Source organism: Strix uralensis, chromosome 8 (assembly GCF_047716275.1).
Source record: "Strix uralensis isolate ZFMK-TIS-50842 chromosome 8, bStrUra1, whole genome shotgun sequence".
In the NCBI taxonomy this organism is placed as follows: domain Eukaryota; kingdom Metazoa; phylum Chordata; class Aves; order Strigiformes; family Strigidae; genus Strix; species Strix uralensis.
The window spans coordinates 21664638-21688066 of NC_133979.1; the positions used below are offsets into that span (position 1 = coordinate 21664638).

Genomic DNA, 23429 nt, shown 5'->3' on the forward strand with positions numbered 1-23429 from the left:
AGATTTCCTATATCTGAATAAATGTTTGTAGAATACAAGTGCAACATAATAAATGGGAATAGCATCAACAGAAATGAGGAAAAGTCGGACCACATAAGTGCTTTTGATCCTGTCTATCACTTGAAAACTGGACACCTGTAGATTTATGTGTACTATAGGTGTGGCACATGATCTTTTAACATCAGAAGTGTCTACATAATAGAAGGGGCTAATAGGGAAAAGATTTCTCTGAAACTTTCTATCCTTTTATAATAGTAACAAATAGAATTATTTTGAATTGTGTTTACCAAATTGATCTCTTTTTACAGAGTTCTGCTGGGAAACACTCCACTTCCCGACTCCTGCTGTTACTCAGTGTTTTGAGTGCTTTTGCTCTCTCTGCTGTGACATCAAAATGGTCTGTGTGAACTTCTGAAGAAGATCTTGGCATCCCAGACATGGATTATATTCAGTAATATTAGATTAATTACTTGATGTAAGAAAAAAATACCCTTAAGTCAAATTGGCAGGTGTTACTTGGCTATGTTGTATGTCTAGCTAGTACGTCATGCCTCTCATTAGTTTACTTTTGGTTTTAGTCATTAGTAGATATCGTTAGTTTTGTCAGTGTTTTAGGCATCATTTTAAGAGAGCATATTGTACCCTACCTGTATGATTTATTTATATTTCCGATGGGGAATGCGATGAACATCTATCTGAAATCTGACTGGTGCAACAAATAAATACTTAGAAAATATTTGGTTATTAACCAAAGTGGAGGAGGTCAAACATGTTGTTGTATATGCAAACTGAGCACTGTGTGGGGTCATCATCACATAAAGTACAGCTAATGTAAACATCTGATAAGCAATCCTCCATGGGACAGAAGAAAAGATGCTCAAATAATATCAGTCTTGGTTTTAGTCTATTGTAATCAAATGCAGGTTGAATATGGAGGTTGCAAAGAGAAGAAAAAGTACTCCATGGGACTGAAATTTTTTTGAGTTAATTAAAGTTTATTCATTAGAGAAGCCAAACAGCATAGAGGAAAGAACAGTTGAACTCTGTTGAAACTGCAAATACCTGGAGTTCTGTAGAGAAGCGTATGAGGCAGTGCACCCCAGATTATGCTGATAGTCTAAAAGCTGCTGAAAACCAATGCATTTTCCCTTGGGAAGGAATGGAAATTTAATTAGATTCATAAAACTGATAGCATCTTGGCTCCTTTTCTCAAGTATTTAGTCTACCCTGTGATACCTGATACATCTGCAAGTTTAATCTCAAGAACGATGCTGATATCTGCAAGCAGGTACAGTAAATGTGGTCACAGAAAGACCATGGCCCACTTTTGAGTTCGGGAGCAGCGCCACATGTTGCAGCAAGCTCTTTTGGAGCTGCTGGAGCTGCCTTCTGCTTGTGCAGCAACCAGTGCTCTGGCACCTTGCTAGGAGTGGTGTGTCCATCGCTCTGCCGCTCCCACAGCTCCTGTGTCAGCGTTAGCCACGGGCTAAAGCTCCTTTGCTGTGAACAAAGTGCATTCTCCTAAAGCTTACTTCTAATGAATGTCTCACTGAACATGTGCCTAGTATTAAAATTACATTTATTAGTAGTATGCTTGTCTCCCATGCTTTACAAGCGTAATTGATGAAATACATTTCCATTCACATTATGCTACCAACTTCAGCGGGGCCAAGATTTCGTCCGGTTTTGGTATGCTGCCCAGGACAGACTATTCCTTGCCAACCATCAGTAAATCAACCCGAGTTATCTGAAGCTGTAATTGAAGCATAAAGGAGTTTTGCTTAAATATGATCTTCAACATTTGGTGGACAATTTGTTTCTTTGGAACATGTAGTAAAGTCCGTATCTTAATTCGAACTAGCCCTGCACTTCTTTAATAAATGTATCATGGATTTCATACAAAATTCTCGTGTCAGTCACTGCAGAAGTGCCCCTGTCCAAGACGGTTTTTGGCGCCGCGCTCCCCACCTCCCCCGTCCCCTGAGGGCCGCGCCCTGGCTGGCAGGCGCCGGGGGGGGGCGCAGCCCCGCGCGCCGCCGCCCCAACGGCCGCGGCGGAGGCGGCGTGAGGCGGCGGGATGAGGCCCCCGCTGTTCGCGAAGGGCTCCCGCCCGCCCCGGCCGCCGCCGCGAGTATTCGCCCTGCGGGCCCCTCCCGCCCCGCGTCGCTGTCCCTCGTGCGCTGGCCCCAGCAGCGCAGCCCCTGCCCGCCCCCTTCGGCCAGCAGCCCGGCCCGGCCGCTCCCAGGCTGGCGGGCTCTCGCTGCCGCTGCCCGCCGCCGCGGCTCCGGGGCCCGTGACGGGCGGGGCGCGCTGCTCGCCGCGGCGCTGGGAACGGAGCGGGCGGGGCCACGGCTGCAGCCGGAGCCTTTGCGGGACGGGACCGCGGCACCCGGAAACACCGGGTGGCTGGTGAGAGCTGAGCCGGCAGCGAGGGGCGAGCTGGGCCGGCGGCTCGGTGCTGCAGGTGGGTAGGCCTGGGCTGGGAGCGGCGGGAGCAGAGCCCGCCTGAGGCTGCCCCGGAGGGAGCGGTGCGGGGTTATGAGTGAGGGAAGACGCCTGAGGGAGGCCTTTGGTGTGGGAGGGGGACACGTTTGGGGTCGGTGGATGGGGTGGGGAGCAGGCTGTGGGGGGGTAGAGTGGGGCTGAGGAGAAACTGAGAAAAATGTCTGTAACCCGAATGCAGAGGGGGAGGAGGCGTGAAGGTAAAGTTACTGTGGGGAAGCAGCTCTCTGAAGTTGGGAAGTGGTACGGATCTGGTCAGCAGCGGTGTCGTTGCTAAGGTTGTCACTCGCTTGCTGGGTTTCTTGGTGTAGGTGCAGCTGGTGCTCTGCTGAGAAGGTGCTCGCTATGCTTGATGTAGTGCTGTATGTGAAGTTAAGAGAAATGCACACTTTATTTTCATGGCATCACAATTTCATACTGGGTTTTTTAAATGAGAAACGCTCTAGCGGTACAAAGCTTAGGGATTAAGTCAGAAAACCAGAAGATGCAGAGATAATGAACGTAATAAAATAATACGTATTATGGAATAGACTGGAAGGTTAAAGATAAACACTAAAAGGTACTCCAAATTGTTTCATTGTATTGACTATTATGAACTATATTTTAAGTCAGAGTGAGGAAGATTTGGATACTAGAGAAAAGATTTTTAAATAGTAGTTTGGGGGGAGAAGACTGAGACTGCTTTCTGCGGTGGAGGGGTGTGTTATTTGGAACACAGAATATATGCAACAAACCTTCATAAAACTGAGTGAGCACCATAGTGGGAAGCTTGTCTGTTACGGTGGCCTCTACACAGGATGGTTGGGATCTAGGGCAGCCCTTGCTTTTCAGAGAACATATGTGCAGACTGACAAAGCGTGTTTTAGAACAAACATTAGGTGACAGACTGCTTCTCCCAAAATCTGTGAGGTTTCCTTTCTTCATAGGTGGTGCACTTGACTCATCTTTGTATGTGGACTGAGTTGAGCCTGACCTGTTCAGCTGTATCTGTTAAGTTACTACACAGGACCTGCTCCACAAAAACTGTCGCTGTGTAGACAGTTTGCTAGAGCAGACTCTAGCTCTGTGATGCGTGCTTTTCTTTTATAAAAGAATAACCAACATCAAATTTCTTTAGAGGCTGCAGGGTGAGTTTGAGGGAGGTGGTAGTTGTGGAGAAACTGATTTACAGTAACCTCTTTAGAAACTGTCACTCATGATTCCCTTGTAGACTGTTAGGCATTGTGAGAACTTGTGATTGAAAATTACACTTCTGGGAGATAAGGATTTGTTGGTTTGGGATGCGTGATGTTCTGGTTTGTAGAAGTAGAATGTGTAGGAAAAATATTGGTTTGGGGAAAGACTGTGGTGATAGTATAAATTTGCTTTATTTAGAGCAGCGTATTGTTAGGAGTGACCCTATGTCTTCAGCAATCCTACAGGCTGCCTACACAGCCTAATTCCTTCTGCTAGTTATGCTGCTCTTTGCAATAACAAGAAAAAGGCAGGGATCATCTGAACCGGGTACCTAGGGAAATCAAATGCCCTGTGTCTGCTTAAAACAGTTCCGGATTTGGCAGTGTTAAGTGAGGGCAACACGTACTTGATCTTTGAGATAGGCTTGCTAGATATAGTTATTCCTCTCTTGAATTGCTTGCCACCTGGACTTATTCTTCACCAATTACTTCAGTTCATACTCATATGCATGCTGCTTGCACAGGCTCAGCACCTTCTCTGGAACTCAGGAGGCTGCACAGCTAGATCACATCAATAGAAGGTGTCTCTAGAGGGGAGGAGAGATTCTTAAGATCTGTACTTCTTAGGATCTAGCATAATAATGATAATAATGTAGGATGGTTAGGAGTTTGGGATTTTCTCATTGAGTTGTTGAGTTATATTCATACGCCTTTAGTACACTGTTCAGCTGTCTAATTTTATTAGTAATTACTAGCTTTCTTCAATAAATATCTACAGATCTGTTTTCACTGTAGTATCTAGTTAATTACTCTGCTCAGACTAGGTCACCTTGACTGAGGGTGGCTGCATTGCCTTGAGCACCTAGACTTGATTAGTAGTTCCTAAATAGTGTAAGTGTAAGCTCTAGCTGAACCCCAGCTGTATTCAATGTTCAGACTTTCAGCACCTTAAATCAAGCTCCTTCATTGGCTTGATATATCTGCAGGAGTTGCATTCAGGCAGTGCTTCGGTTCATGGCGTCACACTCCTGTATGCTTGAGGAGGGATGGGCATTTGGACTAAACCTGAGAACTGAATGCCTCCTTGCTCACAGAGTCTGAATGTGACTACTAGGATCTTTCTATACTGTGGTCTATACAATGAACGCAGTGTCTGTACTGTTTGAAAAAGAGAGAGGCAGTTAAGGCGGGTTGTATCAAATTTCTATGCTGGCAGGCAGAGTTTGGCTTAATGACTGTTATGTCAATATAAAACTATTGCACTACTGTGCACATAGTTGAAGTCTTCATCTTACAAGAAATATGGTGTTAGATTTAGCTCAGTGAGGGCCTGAATGCTCAATATTTATACTCAATATGTGATTTCTTTAATATTCATTAAACCAAATTCTCATCAGTCAAAGGAATCTTATCTTTGGATTCTTTGGTTTGGTGTAAAGGATAAAGGAGATGGGCTTAAAGTGTATTTAGCCACAGATTTCACATTTAAGATTCACAGCCCCCAACTTTTCCTGTCTGATACATAGATTAGAATGGTGATTTTTTTTTTCCCCACAAAAGAAAAACAAAACAAAAACCCTTTGTGAGATCATCAAAAAACTCAGCAGTGTTAAGTTCCCTTTCTGTTAGGTTTTCTGCCAACCTGTAAGAAAACCTTAACTGAGTCCCAAGCAATTTATAGCATTGTCTGAAATTAGGTATTAGTTAATATGTAATTGCATTCCCTTTGTTACACTTGGCAATGGTGGAGTTTCCTGGTCGAGTGATAGGCCAGTGAAACACTGATACAGCCTCCATTATCCTTGTCAAAAGTCTAGTTTTGGAGCAGTTGAGAAGAAATCATTGGTTGATCTTTAGGAGTTACATTTTAATGCGTAACTGCTCTGTGCATAAGTGCACTTGCCAGTGCTAAAAAGCATTTGCATGATATTAAAAAAGCCAAGTGTCGTGGTTTAACCCCAGCCGGCAACTAAGCCCCACACAGCCACTTGCTCACTTCCCCCACCCAGGTGAGATGGGGGAGAGGATCAGAAGGGTAAAAGTGAGAAAACTCATGGGTTGAGATCAAGACAGTTTAATAGGTAAAGCGAAAGCTGCATGTGCAAACAAAGCAAAATGAGGAATTCATTCACCCCTTCCCATCAGCAGGCAGGTGCTCAGCCATCTCCAGGAGACCCAGTCTCCATCATGCGTAGCGGTGACTTGGGAAGACAAACGCCATCGCTCCGAACATCCCCCTGCTGCCGCCTCCTTCCCCCAGCTTTATACTCTGAGCATGACGCCGTATGGTGTGGGATATCCCTGGGGTCAGTTGGGGTCAGCTGTACCAGCTGTGCCCCCTCCCAACTTCTTGTGCACCCCCAGCCCACTCGCTGGTGGGGTGGGGTGAGAGGCAGAAAAGGCCTTGAGCTGTGTAAGCACTGCTCAGCAGTAAGGAAAACGTCCCTGAATTATCAGTACTGTTTCCAGCACAAATCCAAAACACAGCCCCATAGTAGCTACTATGAAGAAAATTAACTCTATCCCAGCCAAAAGCAGCACACCAAGATAGGGGTGTGACTAGGGAGCTAGGTGATGTTGAGGAAGCAATATCCACCAGTGTTCTACAGTGTTGTGCTTGATATCCTTGTCATGAAAATATTATTTGAATGCAGTGACTTTTTTTTTTCACCAGTTAAGAATTTTTTTAATTTAAATGGAGAGATTGGAAATACCTCCTGAGGGAAACCTTCATGTGAAAAAAATCTTTGCAGCTTTCTGCTAGAAGAGTAAGGAAAAAACTTTGCTAGAGGATTTGCTTTTAATAACACATCTGAAGAAGAATACAAGCTTTAAGAAAAACATAGCTTATTTTTTCCATAGTGTACTTAATACAGATTATAATATATCCAGCAAGAAGAATGAGTAGCAAACTGAAAAACAAAAGAAAGAGTGAGGTAAGTTTTAAAATGATGAAGTGATTTGCAGTGGTTTAGTTGAAAAGTGACGTGTATTTGGGGGAGGAACAGCGGACAAATATAGATAGCTTATGGGAGGGAATAAAGATGATACCAGTATCAAGTATGAGGAAGATGAAAAGCAGTAATAGTGACATTTTAAAGTGAGAAATAAAAGGTCTAAGGTTATTAGAAAAGTTTATAACATGGTTTATAAAAAAAGAAAAAATTGCACAGACATGATAGGAAGGGGCAGGGAGAAAGAAATGCATTGTTGAATGATAGCAGTCCAAACTTGGCAGTTAAAATATTCGTATGTATGTAAAATATTGTTCATAACCGAGTTCAGCAGCACTTACTAGATTCGGAAAGGTCTATGCACCCTCAGCAGCATCTGGGATATTGATCATAGAATGCTTTGGGTTAGAAAGGACCTTAAAGCTCATCTAGTTCCAACCCCCCTGCCATGGGCAGGGACACCTTCCACTAGACCATGTTGCTCAAAGCCCTGTCAACCTGGCCTTGAACACTCCCAGGGAGGGGGCAGCCACAGCTTCTCTGGGCAACCTGTGCCAGTGTCTCACCACTCTCATAAAAAATTTCTTCCTTGCATCCAATTGAAATCTACCCTCTTTCGGTTTAAAACTGTTGCCCCTTGTCCTGACACTACAGGCTCTGTTAAAAAGTCTTTCTCTGTCTTTCTTAAAAGCCCCTTTTATATATTGAAAGGCCACAATAAGGTCTCCCCAGAGCCTTTTCTTTTCCAGTCTGAACAATGCCAACTCTCTCAGTCATTCTTCATAGGAGAGGTGTTCCATCACTTTTGTGGCTCTCCTCAGGACCCACTTGAACAGGTCTGTGTCTGTCTTGTGCTAGGGGCCCCAGAGCTGGACACAGGACTCCAGGTAGGGTCTCATGAGAGCGGAGCAGAGGGGCAGAATCCCCTCCCTCGACCTGCTGGCCACACCTCTCTTGATGCAGCCCAGGGTACAGCTGGCTTTCTGGGCTGTGAGTGCACATTGCTGACTCCTGTCCAATACCAAGTCCTTCTCTGTAGGGCTGCTCTCAATCCACTCATCCCCCAGCCTGTATTGATATTGGGGATTGCCCCTGTCCATGTGCAGGACCTTGCACTGGGCCTTCTTGAACTTCATGAAGTTCCTTCCATCCATTTATTTCTATACATACACTATTTGTTGTATTAGATACTACTTTTGGTAAAAAGGCGGCTATATGGAGTCCAATGGAAAGAAGATTTATGGAATAGATTTTTCCTCTGAGGAACATAGTTGTGTTATAGAAAGTAGCATGTTACCTGTGTGTTATCCAGCACAGGGAAGAGGGCGATGCCCATGTGAAAGCATAGAAGGAGGTCTTATAGGTTCCCCAGGTTCTGTGAGCTAGCTCTTGCTGCTCCACCTTCCAATTGTGCTTTTCCTTAGTGTTGCCGGCTTATTATATTTGTATAGGTGCAGCATGAGCACTGGCTTCACATTTCATTTGAGAGATATGAGAACATGTATTTCTTTAATCTGCTATTTTGATTTGAAAGCAAATGCCCAGGAAGTGTGTCCGTACCTGTTCCACTGGAATTAAATAGTGTACTTTGTGTTCCGCTATGTTTTTCCTTCTGTAAAGCAGACTCAGTGTTTATTTTCTGGCAGACCCCAGGCATAGGACTTGGTGTACTGACACACAAAACTTAAACTTTGCCCTTTTCAGTTTTAAGAGGCTGGTTGTCTGCTTTTGTTTGGCTTTATATTTTAACTAATGTGCAAGTGTCTTTTGATTAAGCAGTCTTAAACTTGTTAGTCATAAAATGGAATTAGAGCTAGTAATAGCAATAACTCCTGTAATTTGGTGTTTAACTCTAAAAGACCATCAGCAGTGAAAACATTTCCCGGCTAGGCTGGAAGGAATATAATTCATGTAATGCCATCACTGTGAAGATTGGAAGCATAATAGTAGTTAGTAACTTACTATTTTTTAAATTTAACTTTTCTTGTGATAAGAGTAGGGAGGAGTAAAGAAATAGTTGCCAGTAGAAGTTATTTTTATGTCAAATATTTTGGTAAATGGGTAGAAATTAATACAAATATTAACTCTGTAGCCTGTTGGAAAGGCCTCATTTCACCATTTTCTGTTACTTTGTATGTATTTGTTTTTGATACAGTGCATCCCTAGACCATCATCTAGGAAGGCCTTTGCTTTTGTGCCTGTATAGAATCCTAGGCTCTGCCAGTGAGGTGTAAATTGCAGGATGGGACCCTAAACCAGCAGTATATTTTACCTTCCGTGTGTCATGAATTCCTCTCATTTTATCTGAATGAACTTGCTCTACAGATGTGTTAGTGGTAAGCGGTAAATGGACCTTGATTTATAGACATCATGTCCGTAGGTACCCTGAAACTAAGTGACTTGTTAATTGTATCTTACAGTGAGAGGTGCAAAGTACCTACACCTCACTGACTGTAATGTAGCCTGTCACATCTGTAACCTGGTAGTAATTGCATGTGTGACTTTTACTGTGGATTGCTCAGTCCTTTGACAGCATGCTGTTATTTTAATCTGTGAATTTAACCTGCTTTTTTGTTACGTGATTTACCGGAATTCATTGTTAATTGCTTTTTTTTTGTTGTGTTAGCTACTTCTTTGGAAGTAGCTTGGTGCTTGGGTTTTTTTGTGCTGATTTCTTTTTTTCAAGTTTTCTCATACTCTCTTGAAGTTTCAGAAATTTAAGGAAAATTAAATTTCATGAATATAATAAAAAGTGAGCCAGCTGCAATGACTGTAAGAAAAGCTTTCTTAGTAATTCAGGCAGAATACTGAATAGTTAGGGATACTGAAAGAACTTTTGGTGTGATGCAGATGAAATGCACAGTCAAATAAATGAAATTTGGATCATTTGTGCATGAACCATCATATTTTTTATTTATAAAAAAATATGTGAAAATGTAAGGCACCCTGACCTTAAAATTTCAGTGAGTCTAAAACATGCTAATCAACTAGACACTTTGTTAGACTGAGTTGAGCGTTAACAGTTCTGCACTCACTTTATCTTAATATATTTGTATCAGCATGGTGTGAAATTTTGGATGTGCCTGGATCTGTGGAGTTGCCCCTGCTCTTTTGTTCTTGCAGATGGTGTTAGGCCGTGCTTGCTGGAAGGATGTCTATAATGTGCAGTATAACTCCAGCCATCTTTGGAAAATGTCTCAAGACAATCTTTAGTCTCTGAGTTTAACTAAACAATAGTTAAAATAAATTAGTCACATTTCCTTCTGGAGTTATCTTTTTTAGTATTTTAGATACCTCAAACTAAAGTAATTCTGTCAGATTTTGAGACCACCTACGAAGTCAACAATAAATTAATAAACTAATCCTTAATTTTGCACAAGATTCTGTTACTATAGATATTTAGCAGCTGAGAAGTTCAAAAATTTATACCATCAGATCTTTAAAAGAAAAAATCTTAAGGTTAAGAAAAGTCCTGTAATCTTCTTGTTGCTCTCATAGTAAATTCTGATTAATATTGGTGAGTTTTGTTAAGAATGGATAGAGAAAAATAAAATATATATGGTATGTTTACTGTTTGTTAAGTCAAATTGAATATGTTCCTTTTGGCCTAATGCATTTCATCTGCAAACATCAGAATTTACCAGTATTTTAGGAGGGAAAGTGTAAGGATGATATAAAAATAAAATACGAAATTTTAGTCTGTGGTGGAGAAATTACTAAAGGAGATGAAAATCTGCAAGTCAGAAATGTATTAATTTTGTCTGTAGGAATATTATGAAGTGGAAATATGTGATTTTCCACTTGAAAAAAATTTGCTTCCTTTGAACAGATATTTTTCAGACTTTGCGCAGTACGATACTTTGATCTGAAGGTATTATTTCCTGTATAGATTGGTTTGGGTTTGTTTTCTGAGCCTGTAAAACCTTTCCAGGGTCCTTTTCTTTTATACTTTTAAGGAGAACAATGCTTCATGTAGTATCCATCTGCATTTTATTCACTTGTGTGTACTGAAGTTGAATGTGACGTGTCTGCACATACCATCTTGGCTTACTGCATGTTGACTTCCCATATAGACCTGCCTTTAACCTCTTCCCCTGCCTTCTGGCTTGCTGGCTGTAGGGTGTGTCTACATGATACACTGAACAAACTACGCAAAAGCGATTTACTTTTTTTTTACCTAGACTAATAAAAGAAAAGAATAATGAGCCTAGTCACTGGGTTAACAGATGTGACAGGCTACATTACAGTTAAGGAGCTGCAGGTACTTAGCACCTCTCACTGTAAGACACGGTTCAAACTTCACTGAGTTAACTTGACCACTCAACTTCCAGTCTTTGAATTAGCAAACCTAAATCTGATTTTTGGAACAGATGCATTCTGCAGAGTACTGAGTAGTCTGCCCAAAGCCCAGTAAGAAATCTAAGCCTGGTTGTAACTCTGTACAGGAAATGCATTGGGAACTTTCATTTCATTCTTGATTTAAGACAATCAAAGTGTGGACTGTTACTGAAGGCAATAGTTCATTTAGTATATGACTGCAGAGTCTGTTGCAGTGAGGGTAGCAGGAGCTCGTGACTAGAAGAGAGCAATTACACTTCTGGTAGTAATCTGTAAATCTAAACCTGCTGTGAAACTGCAGTTGTCTCTTTTTCTGGATCCAGTCCCCAGTTTGCACTAAGTTCTATGAACTGATATGCAGCTCTCTTAAAAGAAAGGAAGAGTGACCAGGAGAGCTGATAAGCTATTATGTGTGCTCAGTAGAGGATGGTTATTTTATTGGCATACGTAAGTTTCAGGATTCTGTAGTTCCTGCTCTGTGAACCACCTATTTGTAAGTACAGTGTGAAACTTCACACACTTGTTCTCTACAAGTCTGTCTCACTGACCACTGACAGGATAACTTTTAACAAATATCCGTATTTCAGCTATCACACTGGATGCTTAAAGTCCATTTTGTGTAAATTTTGGAAACTCTGAAACTGCTTTAGTGAATTATGGTAAAGAAATGTTTTCTGCTACTGGCACCTTTTTGGGACACATTGTCTGGGGAAAGTTCCCTTTTTTACCATGATTACTAATGAAGACAAGACTGTAGTTTAAGATAATATTGTGGTATGTATTCCTTATGGCTTTGCTGATGGGCTTATTAAACTGTTGTGCTTCTCGGTACGTTTTCATGCTGCATGCTTTGATACTTGCTCATAAACAAGGTACTAGTGATTTACTTTAAAAATTACATTTTAAGCTGCTTAGTAAATAGAGGGTTGTATTTCAGCAAGAAATTCATGTGAACATTATTTTCTGATATTGTGATCTATTTTGAAGATTAAGGAATTGATCTCTGAGAATTTTGAACATTTGTAAAACCCTTTGTCACTTCACAGGCTCACAGAATGCAAAAATTTGGGACCATGTTCAGGAGAGATGTGTGTTTGCGTTGTCTGTAATTTGTTCAGGAGCATTTTGAAAACTGAAAACCAAAAAGTTTAAAAACTTATTTATCTGTAAGTGTGCTTTCATGAAATTTAGTGTTGTTCATCTTAACCATATATTGCTCTTTGTGTTTCCAAATTTCAGGTCTCAGTACTAAAAAAGGAGGTAGATCAAAAAGGTGGAGGAAATTGTGCAAGTTGGCTCACATAAATGTGCACTTTGCAATGTCAGTTTTTTCCAGCGGCGCAGGCAGACCGTTTCAAGAAGTTCAGTCTTGTATTTTCTCTCAGTGGATTTTTTTTTTTTCTTTCCCTTTTCCTCCCTCTTATCTTCTCTATGCTGCTGCTACTTCTCCAAGAGAGTATGATCTCTGACCTTGCATGTTCCCTCTTTGTCCCTTCATGGGAACTGTTCTTCTGTTTCTCCTCCTTGTTCTCAGCAGTAGCAAATCTGTGTTTCTCTTTGACAAACTGATCTCTCTTTTGTTGTTGGGGATGCGTAATTCCACAGTTAACATCATCATGTAGAGGGTTATTCCGCCAGAACCTGTGGAAGAAGTTAGGAAATCTTGAATGTTGTCTGCAGCTTTCTTGTCCTTGATGCTCTACATGTCTGATTTATATTGTGCAGTGCAGTTGCATCTTTAGTATTTGTTTCTTCAGCCAGTTAAATGAGATCATAGTTCATACAAAAGTATCTTCTTAAGTATCTTCTTCATAGTTCATACAAAAGTATCTTCTATTCCTCCTTAAAGGAATCCTTGTGTATTTCTTCCTCAGTTTCTGCATCCTGGCATCTTTTTCTTCCTCCAATATGCTTTCACAAATATTTTTACAGCCATATGGTTCTTGAGGTAAATAATTTTATTGTGTAGGGTACAAGTATGTATTTCATATCTCTGCGGCTGTTGGGAATCCATATTTGTTTGCAGGTAACTGCAATGTCTCTTCAGTATCCATGCCATATAGGTGTTAAATTTGACTTTGTATACTTGACTGGAGAAAATCTGTTAAAGCTTAGAGACAAAATAAAGGCAAGTCAGAAATATTTGAGCAGCACAGCTCTCCAGATCTCTGAAATAACAATTAAAATTTTTATGAAATGCATCTTGAGCTAGAGAAATGCAGTCATCAAGAAACAGCTTCATTTTCAGCTGCAACTATTTAGAGGTACCAGCACATCCTTCAGCAGTGTGTACAAAACTAGATGGTTAAGGATTCAAAACTTGTGTGTCTGTAGGTGTAAAACATGCATAGGGACAGCTCTAGCATATGCATCCAATAAGTACTGCTTATGCCATCTCTAGACTTGTGTAAGTGAGAACTGCATTTATTGTCTTGACTTGTTACTGTTTTTTACTTGAAAATATATTTCTTAACTTTTAATTACTGACTTGATTTTACTTTGGCATTATAAAACACTGCTCTGTTTTTGAATATATGGGCAGTGAAGGCAGTAGTAATCTTTTTATAGAAAGCATTAATTTCTGGGCCTATGGAAATTCTTCCTACTTAATATGAAAAATAGCAGAAAATTATATAATATTCCACATAGCAGTGATGCATTTTTTTAATTTCCTTGTAATACATTGTCCTTGCAAAATGAGAATTAATTTCTCTATTAGTCTCCTGCACTAAGTTAATACTTTAATTGGTGACAAAGGGCAAAGAAAACCATGTCAGCTTGGTAAAAATCCATGGTGGAGATGAGGATGATACAGCTTTACTAATGTAAAGTTTGTGGTATTCAGTGCAGTATGAGAAAGCAGGTGCAGTAACCTAGTCTTCTATATTCAACTATTTTTTTCTGAGTAGGATAATCAGCGGGACAGGTTTAGTGCTGTCTTTCCTGCAGCTCCTCCATCCCATGTTTTCCTGTCCAACCCTGCTTTCCCACAACTCTCCTTTTCCTTCAGCATCAGCCATACCTCTCATTTTCATTTAAAGCAGCCTAACCTTCACCCTGTCATGTGCTGAAACTGTGTCATCTGGCAAGGCAGAGACTGCAACCTGAAAAACTTTGGAGAGGCAGAAGAATGAGAAGATCTCTTCATTCTGGGAATAGCTCGTTGCAGCAGGGGTACTGGGCATTCTGCAGTATCACAGTGTGGAGCTTTCTCACTTTGAAAATACCCTCTGAGCCTTCACCTACGTAAAGAAATCCATGATTGATTTAACTTGGGAAATTTTTTCTATGAAATCAGTTAATAGTCCTTATTTTATTATTATTACAGATAAGAAATATTTAATTTCATTTGTCCATTAATTATCACTTCTAATATTCTGATATGCTTCCCCATTTGTAATCATGTATTTGAAAAACATATTTAACATGTTAATCTCCTTTTTCTTTTTAAATATCAGATTAGGTTAGTTGTTTTCCTTTGGCTGAACTCCCTGGATAACTTTTTTTAATATGCTGATTCTCAAGGGAAACATCTATCTGCAGTATTACCTTTTAAGTGTGGGTTTGGTTTTTTGTTTTTTTTTTCTGTTTCAGGAAGAAAAAAGTTAAGAAATGTCTGCCAATTTAAAGTACCTTTCCTTGGGCATCCTGGTTTTTCAGACCACAAGTTTAGTCTTGACCATGCGTTATTCTCGGACGCTGAAAGAAGAAGGACCTCGTTACTTGTCCTCTACTGCAGTAGTTATTGCTGAACTTCTGAAGATTTTGGCCTGTGTTCTATTGGTCTACAAAGACAGCAGTATGTGTCAAATTTTGCACCAAGTAATTTTCCTAATCAATATGCTGTATTGTAGTGGCAACTGCAAGGCAGCCATGTGAGTACAGGCATACAACAAAGCATTTCCCTTCTCATATAAGAAATAGTCTTGGAAAGACACTGATCATACTTCACTCCTCCACACACGATACAAGAGACTGTGTATTTGCTGAAGAGAGTTCTCTTTAAAGAATATAGATACTGAGGAGTCCAAGAATAAATTTTCTGCTAACAGCTTGAAGGCTGTGTTTTGTGTAGGCATTTTAAGAAATTCATATGTAGAAGTAGGAAGAAATGAAAAGCTTTGTGTCCAAAGCACAAATGATAATATAATAAATAGATGCAGAAGGGAGGAAGCAATTTCATTATATAGGAAGAAGCACAGTTTTAAGCTCAAAAAAAAGTGTATTCAGTTTTACTCTAGTTCTTATTTTGTACATTTTATACTGAATTTATCTTGTTCCTTGACACATATATTTGATCTTCAACAGCTTAAAAATATCATTGTATATGCATAAATATTGATGACAGTAGGCTTCAAAATGTGCACTTTTTAGGTGACACTCTTTAATGTATCATCTTCAAATATTGATACGGTTTCAATAAGTTCTACTTAAAGTATTCTGAGTAATTGTTCTAGTTATGGTATGCCAGGCTACAGGAAGACACTTCTTGCAGCATTTTTTTCTTATGTGTATGAGGCTCATGAAAGTCAAACATAGACAGTATTTTTGAGGTCTTGATAGCAGTGATAACTATAAAAAGGAGACAACAGTCTTTCAGAACATTGCTATCTCTCTTCTCGTTTTAGTGAACGTTTGTTTCTTTTATTGTTTCTTTGGGTAGAGTGCAATTTACGGACTCTGAACAGAGTGCTACATGATGAAATCCTTAATAAACCCATGGAAACTCTTAAACTTGCTATTCCTTCAGGAATTTACACTCTTCAGAATAACTTGCTGTATGTAGCATTGTCAAACCTAGATGCAGCGACGTACCAGGTATTGTACTTTTGGATTTCTCTGTAAGTTTCAGAAAATCCCATTAATTAAGCAGTAGTAACTGTTTCTGGGTTCTTCCAGGTTACATATCAGCTGAAAATTCTTACCACAGCATTGTTTTCTGTGTCGATGTTGAGCAAGAAATTGGGTGTATACCAGTGGCTTTCATTAGTAATATTGATGACAGGAGTGGCATTTGTGCAGGTAAATATTAACAGATGGTTTGTGTTTGTTTAATGTGTTTGTTCAAGGAACATGGATTTCTATACTAATTATACATCTTTCTGATATTACCAGCTGCACGTGAGCACCTGAGTATGGTTAGGAGCTATGAGTCATAACTGGCACGGGCTAGAGGACACCAGAAATGGTTCAAAGGCAGAAGATAACACCTCTTCTGTGTCCCAGTGCTCTACTGTAGAATGGGGCAGGGCCTCTGGAGTAACCTGCAAATAACAGTGATAACAGTATTTATTAACACACTTCTTCAGACATTAGGGATTCACAGATCTTCTGTGCAAGCACAGTCCTGCTGCTCACCTTGTAGTACAGTTTCAGCATGGCAAATTTACTTGGAACTTTTTCAAGAGGCAAACTTGGCCTCTGTTCTAAATAGTGCAGGTACAGGAGTTTGTAGTTTTCAGAAGACTGGATTATGGGATAAGAGACTATTCTCAGAATTTTTAGCAGATTTTAGCATATCCTAGAAATTTTTATTTTAAAATTTAAGGATTTGAAAACAATTCTGAGGATTAAATTTTACAGAATTTTCAAATGTAATAATTCTAAATGAGAACAAAACATTCTGATAGTAATTAACAGGCTTTTCAGTATGTTTTTGTCTATGGCATTGCATTTTATTCTCAGCATTAGATATGTTGTAGCTTCATAAATTTCAGCTTGTTTTAGTCATCTGCGTAATCACTGAAGAGGGGCACACGCAAAAACAATTCATTCCATCCTAAAGACAGCTGGTGTAAGTGATTTTCTAACTGTGCTTATATTTGTAAGGTAACTAACTGTTAGGTGGTGAAAGTAAATGGCCATGAAAAATCATGCTGAGATTCAGAAACAGGTCTGGCTTATAAAACATAAATCCTGGACCTGTTTAAATTGATGAGTATTCTCCCAGTTCAGGCACAGTTTTACTCCTTACAAAAATGTAGAAAGAAAAATTACGGCTTTGCAGTCTTTAAAAGTATTTGTGGTGAGAAATACAGAACTTTACAAGCATGTGATTGTCTGTATTTAGTAACTGTTATTGTTGCTAAAAAACAAATTTGCATTTTATAGGTGCTCATGACTTTATCAGTGAATTTTGTATAACTGTTTTTACATCCAGTGGCCTTCAGACTCTCAAGCAACAGCTGCTAAGGAACATTCAGCAGGATCTCAGTTTGTAGGCCTGATTGCAGTTCTTATAGCGTGCTTTTCTAGTGGATTTGCTGGGGTTTATTTTGAGAAAATTTTAAAGGAAACTAAGCAGTCTGTGTGGATCAGAAACATTCAGCTTGGTAAGTTTAATTTTAGTTGTCTCTTAGAAATACTGCATTCTGAGAAATTAAGATAAATACGCAAAATGTATATATACATATAAATAAAAATATCACCAACATTTTAATATTCTTCATAAACGAACTTTTAAAACCAAGAGTATAAATTCTGCTAGGTAGAATTCTAGCAGTTGCTTTCTGATCTCAACTTAGTTCTTGATTTAACTTGCTCATAGAGTGTCTGGAAGTTTGAATTTGTCAATTGAATTTGTATTTAAAATTTTCTAAAGAATGTTCTTATGCACGATTCTGTGTATCCTCTGTGTTTAAAAATTACTGTATTTTGCACTAATTCATAAGATCTGATAAATATAGATAGCATTTCTTTTTCCTTTTTTACTTTTTAGAGAATGTAGGAACATTAAAACAAAATATGTTTCTAAATCAATGTTTTGAGATGTTTTAAAATTAACATTTTTTTCTTTTGTGTCTGTGTGGGCAGTTTTTATAGGTTGGCAGCTTTAATACAAAAAAATGCTTTGTGAATAAAGTTGAGGTAATGAGTTGTTATGATTTCAGTACAAAGGCCAGTTTGTTTGTCTGTACAATCACTGGAGAGAGGCATATGCAAAAGACAGTTCATCTTAAGTATTTTAATGCCCTTACCTATTATGCATCTATCAGTGAGAGAATACCTTCTATTTCCAAAAACCCTAGATATTAATGGTGATAGAGTTGATCCATTTTCCTGAATGAGCTTTCCCTCATCTCAAAGCTATCTTTTCCAGTTTGTAGGGTTGGAAATACGACATCTGCAATGTCTTTTTGTTCCCATTTTGCAACAGAAACAAAACTTATTGTTGGAGTTGTCCTTCTTTCTCTAATGGAATCCCTCTAGTCTTCACCTAATTATTTATTGCATATTTGAATAAATGCTTTCAGCAGAATTTGAACTTTCCCGCACCTTAGTACAGATTCTTGATCAAATCCATAGACTGTAGAATTAAGGCACGAGGATGATTTGTTTAGTGGATTAGTGCTGTGTATTGAATCTGGTAGAATGTAATAAAGTACCATAAAAACAGGAGATAGTGTGTTCTTTTGTAATTAGATAGTTGGTCAAAAACTAGTATGGTCAAAAATGTCTGAATACAAGCAATATTTTTTCCTTTCTTTTCCTGTTGCTGTGTTTTAATTATAAATGGTTATAAACACAGAACTATGTTTTGATTATATTTTAATATATAATCAAAATTTACATGTCCATAATGGTTTGAAACTTGAGGATAGAGAAGGGGATCAAAACCTCCACTTACTGTCTGCTAGGATTTATTGAATTTGTGTATATTAAAACATAAGTTTTCTTGAGCAGGGTGTAGGGGATCAGGAAAGGTTTATGTTGGGGAATTTTGGAGGCAGAGAAGGATGGGTAGCTGGGGCTTGGTCCAGAACTTAAGGTAAGATTTGGTGCTCTGGATGGAGCTACAATGTAAAATCCGTGGCCAAGGAAAGCTTATTGTTATTACTCTCAATTTTCATGCTAGAAGCGCTTTGATGGGCAACAATGCAGGTATCTGAAACAATTTCTAATTAAACATTCATAATTGTTGAAAAATCAGTGATCTCTTCTAAAACATTCTTCAGATTTTTCTACAGTGCACAAAAGTATGTATGAAAACAAATGAGTTTGCTAGTCTGATAGTTGGCATGCATATATTGAATGTTCCAGTAATTGCTTTGTGAAAACAGTGAGATCAGAACAGACTGCGTGAATAACTAGGACTGTGATATATGAAGACATAAATGTCTGTGATAATAGTTAAAATTTAATCACCTGATTTTTTTAAATTTTTTTTTGTCAGTGAGCTTAATTTGCCTCAATACAAAATTTAGTAGAATATGTTTACTATTAAGGTTGTTTTCAGTTCAAAAATGAAATGTTGTCATATTTCATAGGAGGTTTCCTGATACAGCTTTTAGAAAATATTTAAAACATGAAATCACAATTTCAAAAATACATTAGTGTATCCTTTCTGCAAGTGCAAGATCGTTGACTGCTTAAGACACTGTATCATTCAGGAGCAAGTCAGTCATAAGCAAGAGCTTTGAAACAGAGCTTTTCTTGTTTCACACAAAGAACAAAAACCATATGGCCAACCTGGTTTTCATTTTCATATCTATAGAGAATGATTAGAACTGTAGAAAAAAATTGTAAAATATATTAGAATAATTTTTGAAAAATTCAGTTTTAATGCATACCAGTATCATATTAGGGATGTATGAATAGTTGATTTTATTTGTTTTAGCAGATCAATTGGAAAAGAGAAGTAATTGGTTTAATCTGAATGAAACCTAAATTTTTAATTACATCTACAAAAAGAATTATTTCTTGTCAAATGGAAGGTTTTATTTTGTTCAAAACAATGCCACCCTTTTCAGACGCAAAGGAATGCGATGAAAATAGAGGTCAGCTTTTGGCAGAAATGAAATGGAAAAAAATGTTCCCCCTTCCCTGCTCAGGACTAGAGCCTTCATCAGTCACAGAGGAGGTGCTTGCATTACTTCCATGCCTCAGGGGATTAGGAAAAGTTTTGCATCTGATAGAAGAACATTATATGCACCAAATCATAAACTTTTAAATCTCATCTCAATTTCTTCTTTTGACATTGTCTCCACTAGTAAACATTCATTGTGTTTGAGACTGGAAGCGGGATTCTTCTGAACCAAGATCCTTGTCTGAATTGGCAAACTGATTATGTCCTGCTCTCACTTATGTCAGTGACCATCTCCTCCACTGAAAATTTTCCCTGTTTTTCTCTCCAAGTTATAGTGTGACTTCAGCCTTCAGTCATGGCTAGTTTCAGGAAAACTGAAATTATGTTTAAGTGAATTTTGCTATATGCCATCCCATTCCAGTAGAAAGCAGTGGAAGATTAGTATATAAGAATGTCCTAATGGAAACAGTCAAAACTTGTTATAAGTGTGGAAAACAGTTTTTTAAAGAGAATATCTGTCTGAACACTGATTGCATTTGAACGCAACGGTATTGCAAGTAGCAGTCCTAGTTTAAAATCAGATATATGTGAGCAGTCCTTGTGGACAAGGAACCTGTTTGCATGTTTTTCACCTGAAGCGTTTAAATCAATCTTGTACTTTCAGGATTTTTTGGTAGCATATTTGGACTGATGGGTGTATACATTTATGATGGAGAACAACTGTCAAAGAATGGATTTTTTCAAGGATACAATAAACTTACTTGGATAGTTGTTGTTCTACAGGTGAGATACCTTGTATCACATGTTTCTGTGAAGGCACTTGGGATTTACTCCTATAAATGACTGGGGAAACTAATGGGTGTCATTAAAGCTACTGAGAATTCTATAGTCAAAAGTCTGATCTGTCACTCTTAGACTAAATAAAAACCTGGAAAATATGTAAGTATTGTGCAACATAAAAGCATGCAAGCATTATTTCTTTGACAATTTTTTTTTTTTTTTTAAAAAAGCATCTTTCCTCCTGTGGCTAAAAATGTGTAGTACAAGCATTTCCACTAACTTAATGATGGTAACATGATCAAGAATTTCTTTAATGGGGAGAGAAGAACTCCAATATTTATCTTCAGCCATGCATATCCATAGCATAAAACAAATGTAATGCTCCTAAACACAGACCAAAGCTTTTTCTAAAGTAAGCGTGTGTTGTTAAAATAGATGTTCTCAGTGGAATTATCAGGTTGTAAATCCAAACCTCAATATTTTTCCAGGCACTCGGAGGACTGGTGATTGCTGCTGTTATAAAATATGCGGACAACATTTTGAAGGGATTTGCAACTTCTCTCTCTATTATACTGTCAACATTGATCTCCTATTTCTGGCTGCAAGATTTTGTCCCTACAAGGTAAGGATTATTTTCCATGTATGCTGAAAAAGAAAATAGTTGAAAACCTAATGCTTACCAGATATAACTGCAAAACAATAAATAAAAAAACAGTCCAAGCCACACTTTTAGAATGTTTAGATACAACTGGCACATAAAAGTTTAGTTTCATAATGTACCATAACAAATGCTTAATTTTTTCAGTACAGTTGGCAAGATTCAATTTTCTGTAAGATGGAGCCCCCCACAGGTCAGGAATCACTGAATCTCCAACCTTGGCTTTTGACGAAGCACTCTCTCGCGGGCTCCCTGTTTTAGTTCTCCGTCCCTTTCTCTTCATGCCCTCCGCGCCCGAGCTCGCTCCGTCCGACCCGCAGCGCTCCGCGCTGTGCGGAAGGCAGAGCGCCCCCGGCCCCGTGCTTGCCTGGCGCGGCGCTCCGAGCCAGCCTCCCCCTGCTGGCTGCTGCCCGGCTCTCCTTTTCTCTTTGTCCTCCGAACGGACACACCTTCCCCAAGGCACCCAGTCGCAAGAGGCGATACGGCTGAACAGTGATAATGGTGATAATCGTTTTATACTGGTTTTCATTCCATCTCAAACAGTCTCTAAAAGAGATAATTGCAGTCATACATGCATGGAAGTTACGCTACAGCAAGTAGTTGCCCAAGGACACCCTGAAGCCCAAGAGCTGAGCTTTTTTCTAAAGTCAATGCCACATTTATTAGTGAAAGCACTCGACCAAGAGTGAGAGAAAAATGCTTGCTATATGCTTCTAGGCCCAATACACTGTGTCTCGATGTTTTGTGAATCAGGTTTTAGAAGCTCTGTGCACTGCAGGTTTTGTACATGGGTAGGTTCCGGAATAGTGCTTGTCTTGGCAGTGCACGTTAATAATATATGAGGTGAGGAAGTAATATTCCAACTTGCAGATATATTAATAGGATTTTGCTTATAATTGACCTGCACTCCTCACATATGTTACACATACTCCTAGTGTAAAAATATTTTGAATAATATTACAGTTGTATCTGATACAAAGAAATATCTTTTTATCTAAAAGTAGTATTTGCATCATTAGCAGGACTTAAACATTCAAAAAAAGGAAGTAGAACAACTATTTAGGCTTAAAAAGTGGAAGACATTGAGCTTAAATAGCCTATACTTGTCCTATTAAACATAGAAAGTGGTTTAAGGATTTCTGTGTGCTCAAATGGAAAATTAATAAGTAACTTACCAGCTTCTGCAAACATAGTGAAAATGGAAACAGTGGTAAATAATTAAATGAGATGGAGCCAACTAGCAGCATGCAGAACTTGATTTCATTTAATAAAACTTGATTAACTTGAGTTAATCTAACTTAATCTTTAGTACCTTTCTTATGCCAACTGAATTTATTTGAACTGAAACTGCATAATTGTTTCTGTCACTTCAACAAACATTTTTGATTGGGATAATAAATGCAAAGCACTTAAGTGCTTGAATATGTTGCAATGGATCGTGTCCAGAAATAGGCTAACTGTATTCTCTGAAGGATTATCATGTCATGCGCCACAGTTTTTTTAGCATTTGGTTCAGAAGATCAAATTGTCAACATTGTCATGTCTTTATGACAAGGTTCTTTTCTAAAATGTGTAGTGATTGTCTGTTGGCTTTGGAGATTTTGTTTCAGACTTGTAACTATCAAAACAACTTGAAAGGCCCATATGTCACAGTACAAAAGATGCCTTTATTATCTTTTCCTTACATAAATCTTTATGTATCTGCCAAAAATTAGATTATACTGATTTGCAAACTGGTTCTTGGGCAGCAGTAATTTGTTTTGACATAAGCTTTGGACTTCAAAGCAAACACAACTCCAGTAACATCATGTACTTAAGATATTAAAAGTGGCTGGGTAACCACCATAGTTGCACTTCTTTAGCTTCTGCTTGCATTTTGCACAGAGCTTTAGGGAAAAGAAAAAAAAAAAAAAAAAAAAAAGATTGGATTGGTCCGATTACTTTTGACAATTGTTCCATGAAACTACAATTTTAATTTTGAGAATGTCAGTATAATGATACATTACTTCATGGACATAAGTTTCTTATTTCAACTTCTTCCTGCATCTTTCTATAATAAATATATGCAAATTATTTTGTTCTTTATAAATTGGACAAAACATAATTTATCTTTCTGTGTTCCCAGAGGAAAAATGTCTTTTCTTTTGGTTGTATTACATAAATAAAATTGCATCAACTAAAATGAGCTAACTTTTTTTTTTTTATCCCTATTCTAT

The 23429-nt window shown here is 38.5% G+C and overlaps 2 protein-coding genes and 1 long non-coding RNA gene across 6 annotated transcripts in view; 2 read left to right on the forward strand and 1 right to left on the reverse strand.

The window, feature by feature from the left end:
• The window catches only part of LOC141946576 (uncharacterized), a 79993-nt gene extending 78089 nt beyond the window's left edge, over positions 1-1904 (forward strand). Inside the window, exon 72 of the mRNA XM_074876596.1 lies at positions 309-1904. Coding sequence (XP_074732697.1) covers positions 309-407 — 99 coding nt within the window. The 3' untranslated portion in view covers positions 408-1904. The remainder of the gene's footprint in view (positions 1-308) is intronic.
• Positions 1905-2244: 340 nt separating this feature from the next.
• Positions 2245-23429, forward strand: part of SLC35A3 (solute carrier family 35 member A3) — a 35199-nt gene continuing 14014 nt past the window's right edge. For 3 of the 4 annotated variants that reach the window (XM_074876608.1, XM_074876607.1, XM_074876610.1), the window contains exons 1-7: positions 2245-2464; positions 14564-14768; positions 15633-15787; positions 15869-15991; positions 17130-17301; positions 20440-20558; positions 21044-21177. In XM_074876608.1, coding sequence (XP_074732709.1) covers positions 14582-14768; positions 15633-15787; positions 15869-15991; positions 17130-17301; positions 20440-20558; positions 21044-21177 — 890 coding nt within the window. In that variant the 5' untranslated portion in view covers positions 2245-2464; positions 14564-14581. Of the gene's footprint in view, positions 2465-14563; positions 14769-15632; positions 15788-15868; positions 15992-17129; positions 17302-20439; positions 20559-21043; positions 21178-21365; positions 23406-23429 lie in introns of those variants that run through there. The other variant, XM_074876609.1, reaches the window with a different exon arrangement.
• On the reverse strand, positions 12114-21477 carry LOC141946585 (uncharacterized). The gene is made up of 3 exons (XR_012629879.1): positions 21431-21477; positions 14603-14668; positions 12114-13079 (listed from the first exon to the last, which is right to left on the reverse strand). It is a non-coding gene; the product is annotated as an uncharacterized LOC141946585 (long non-coding RNA).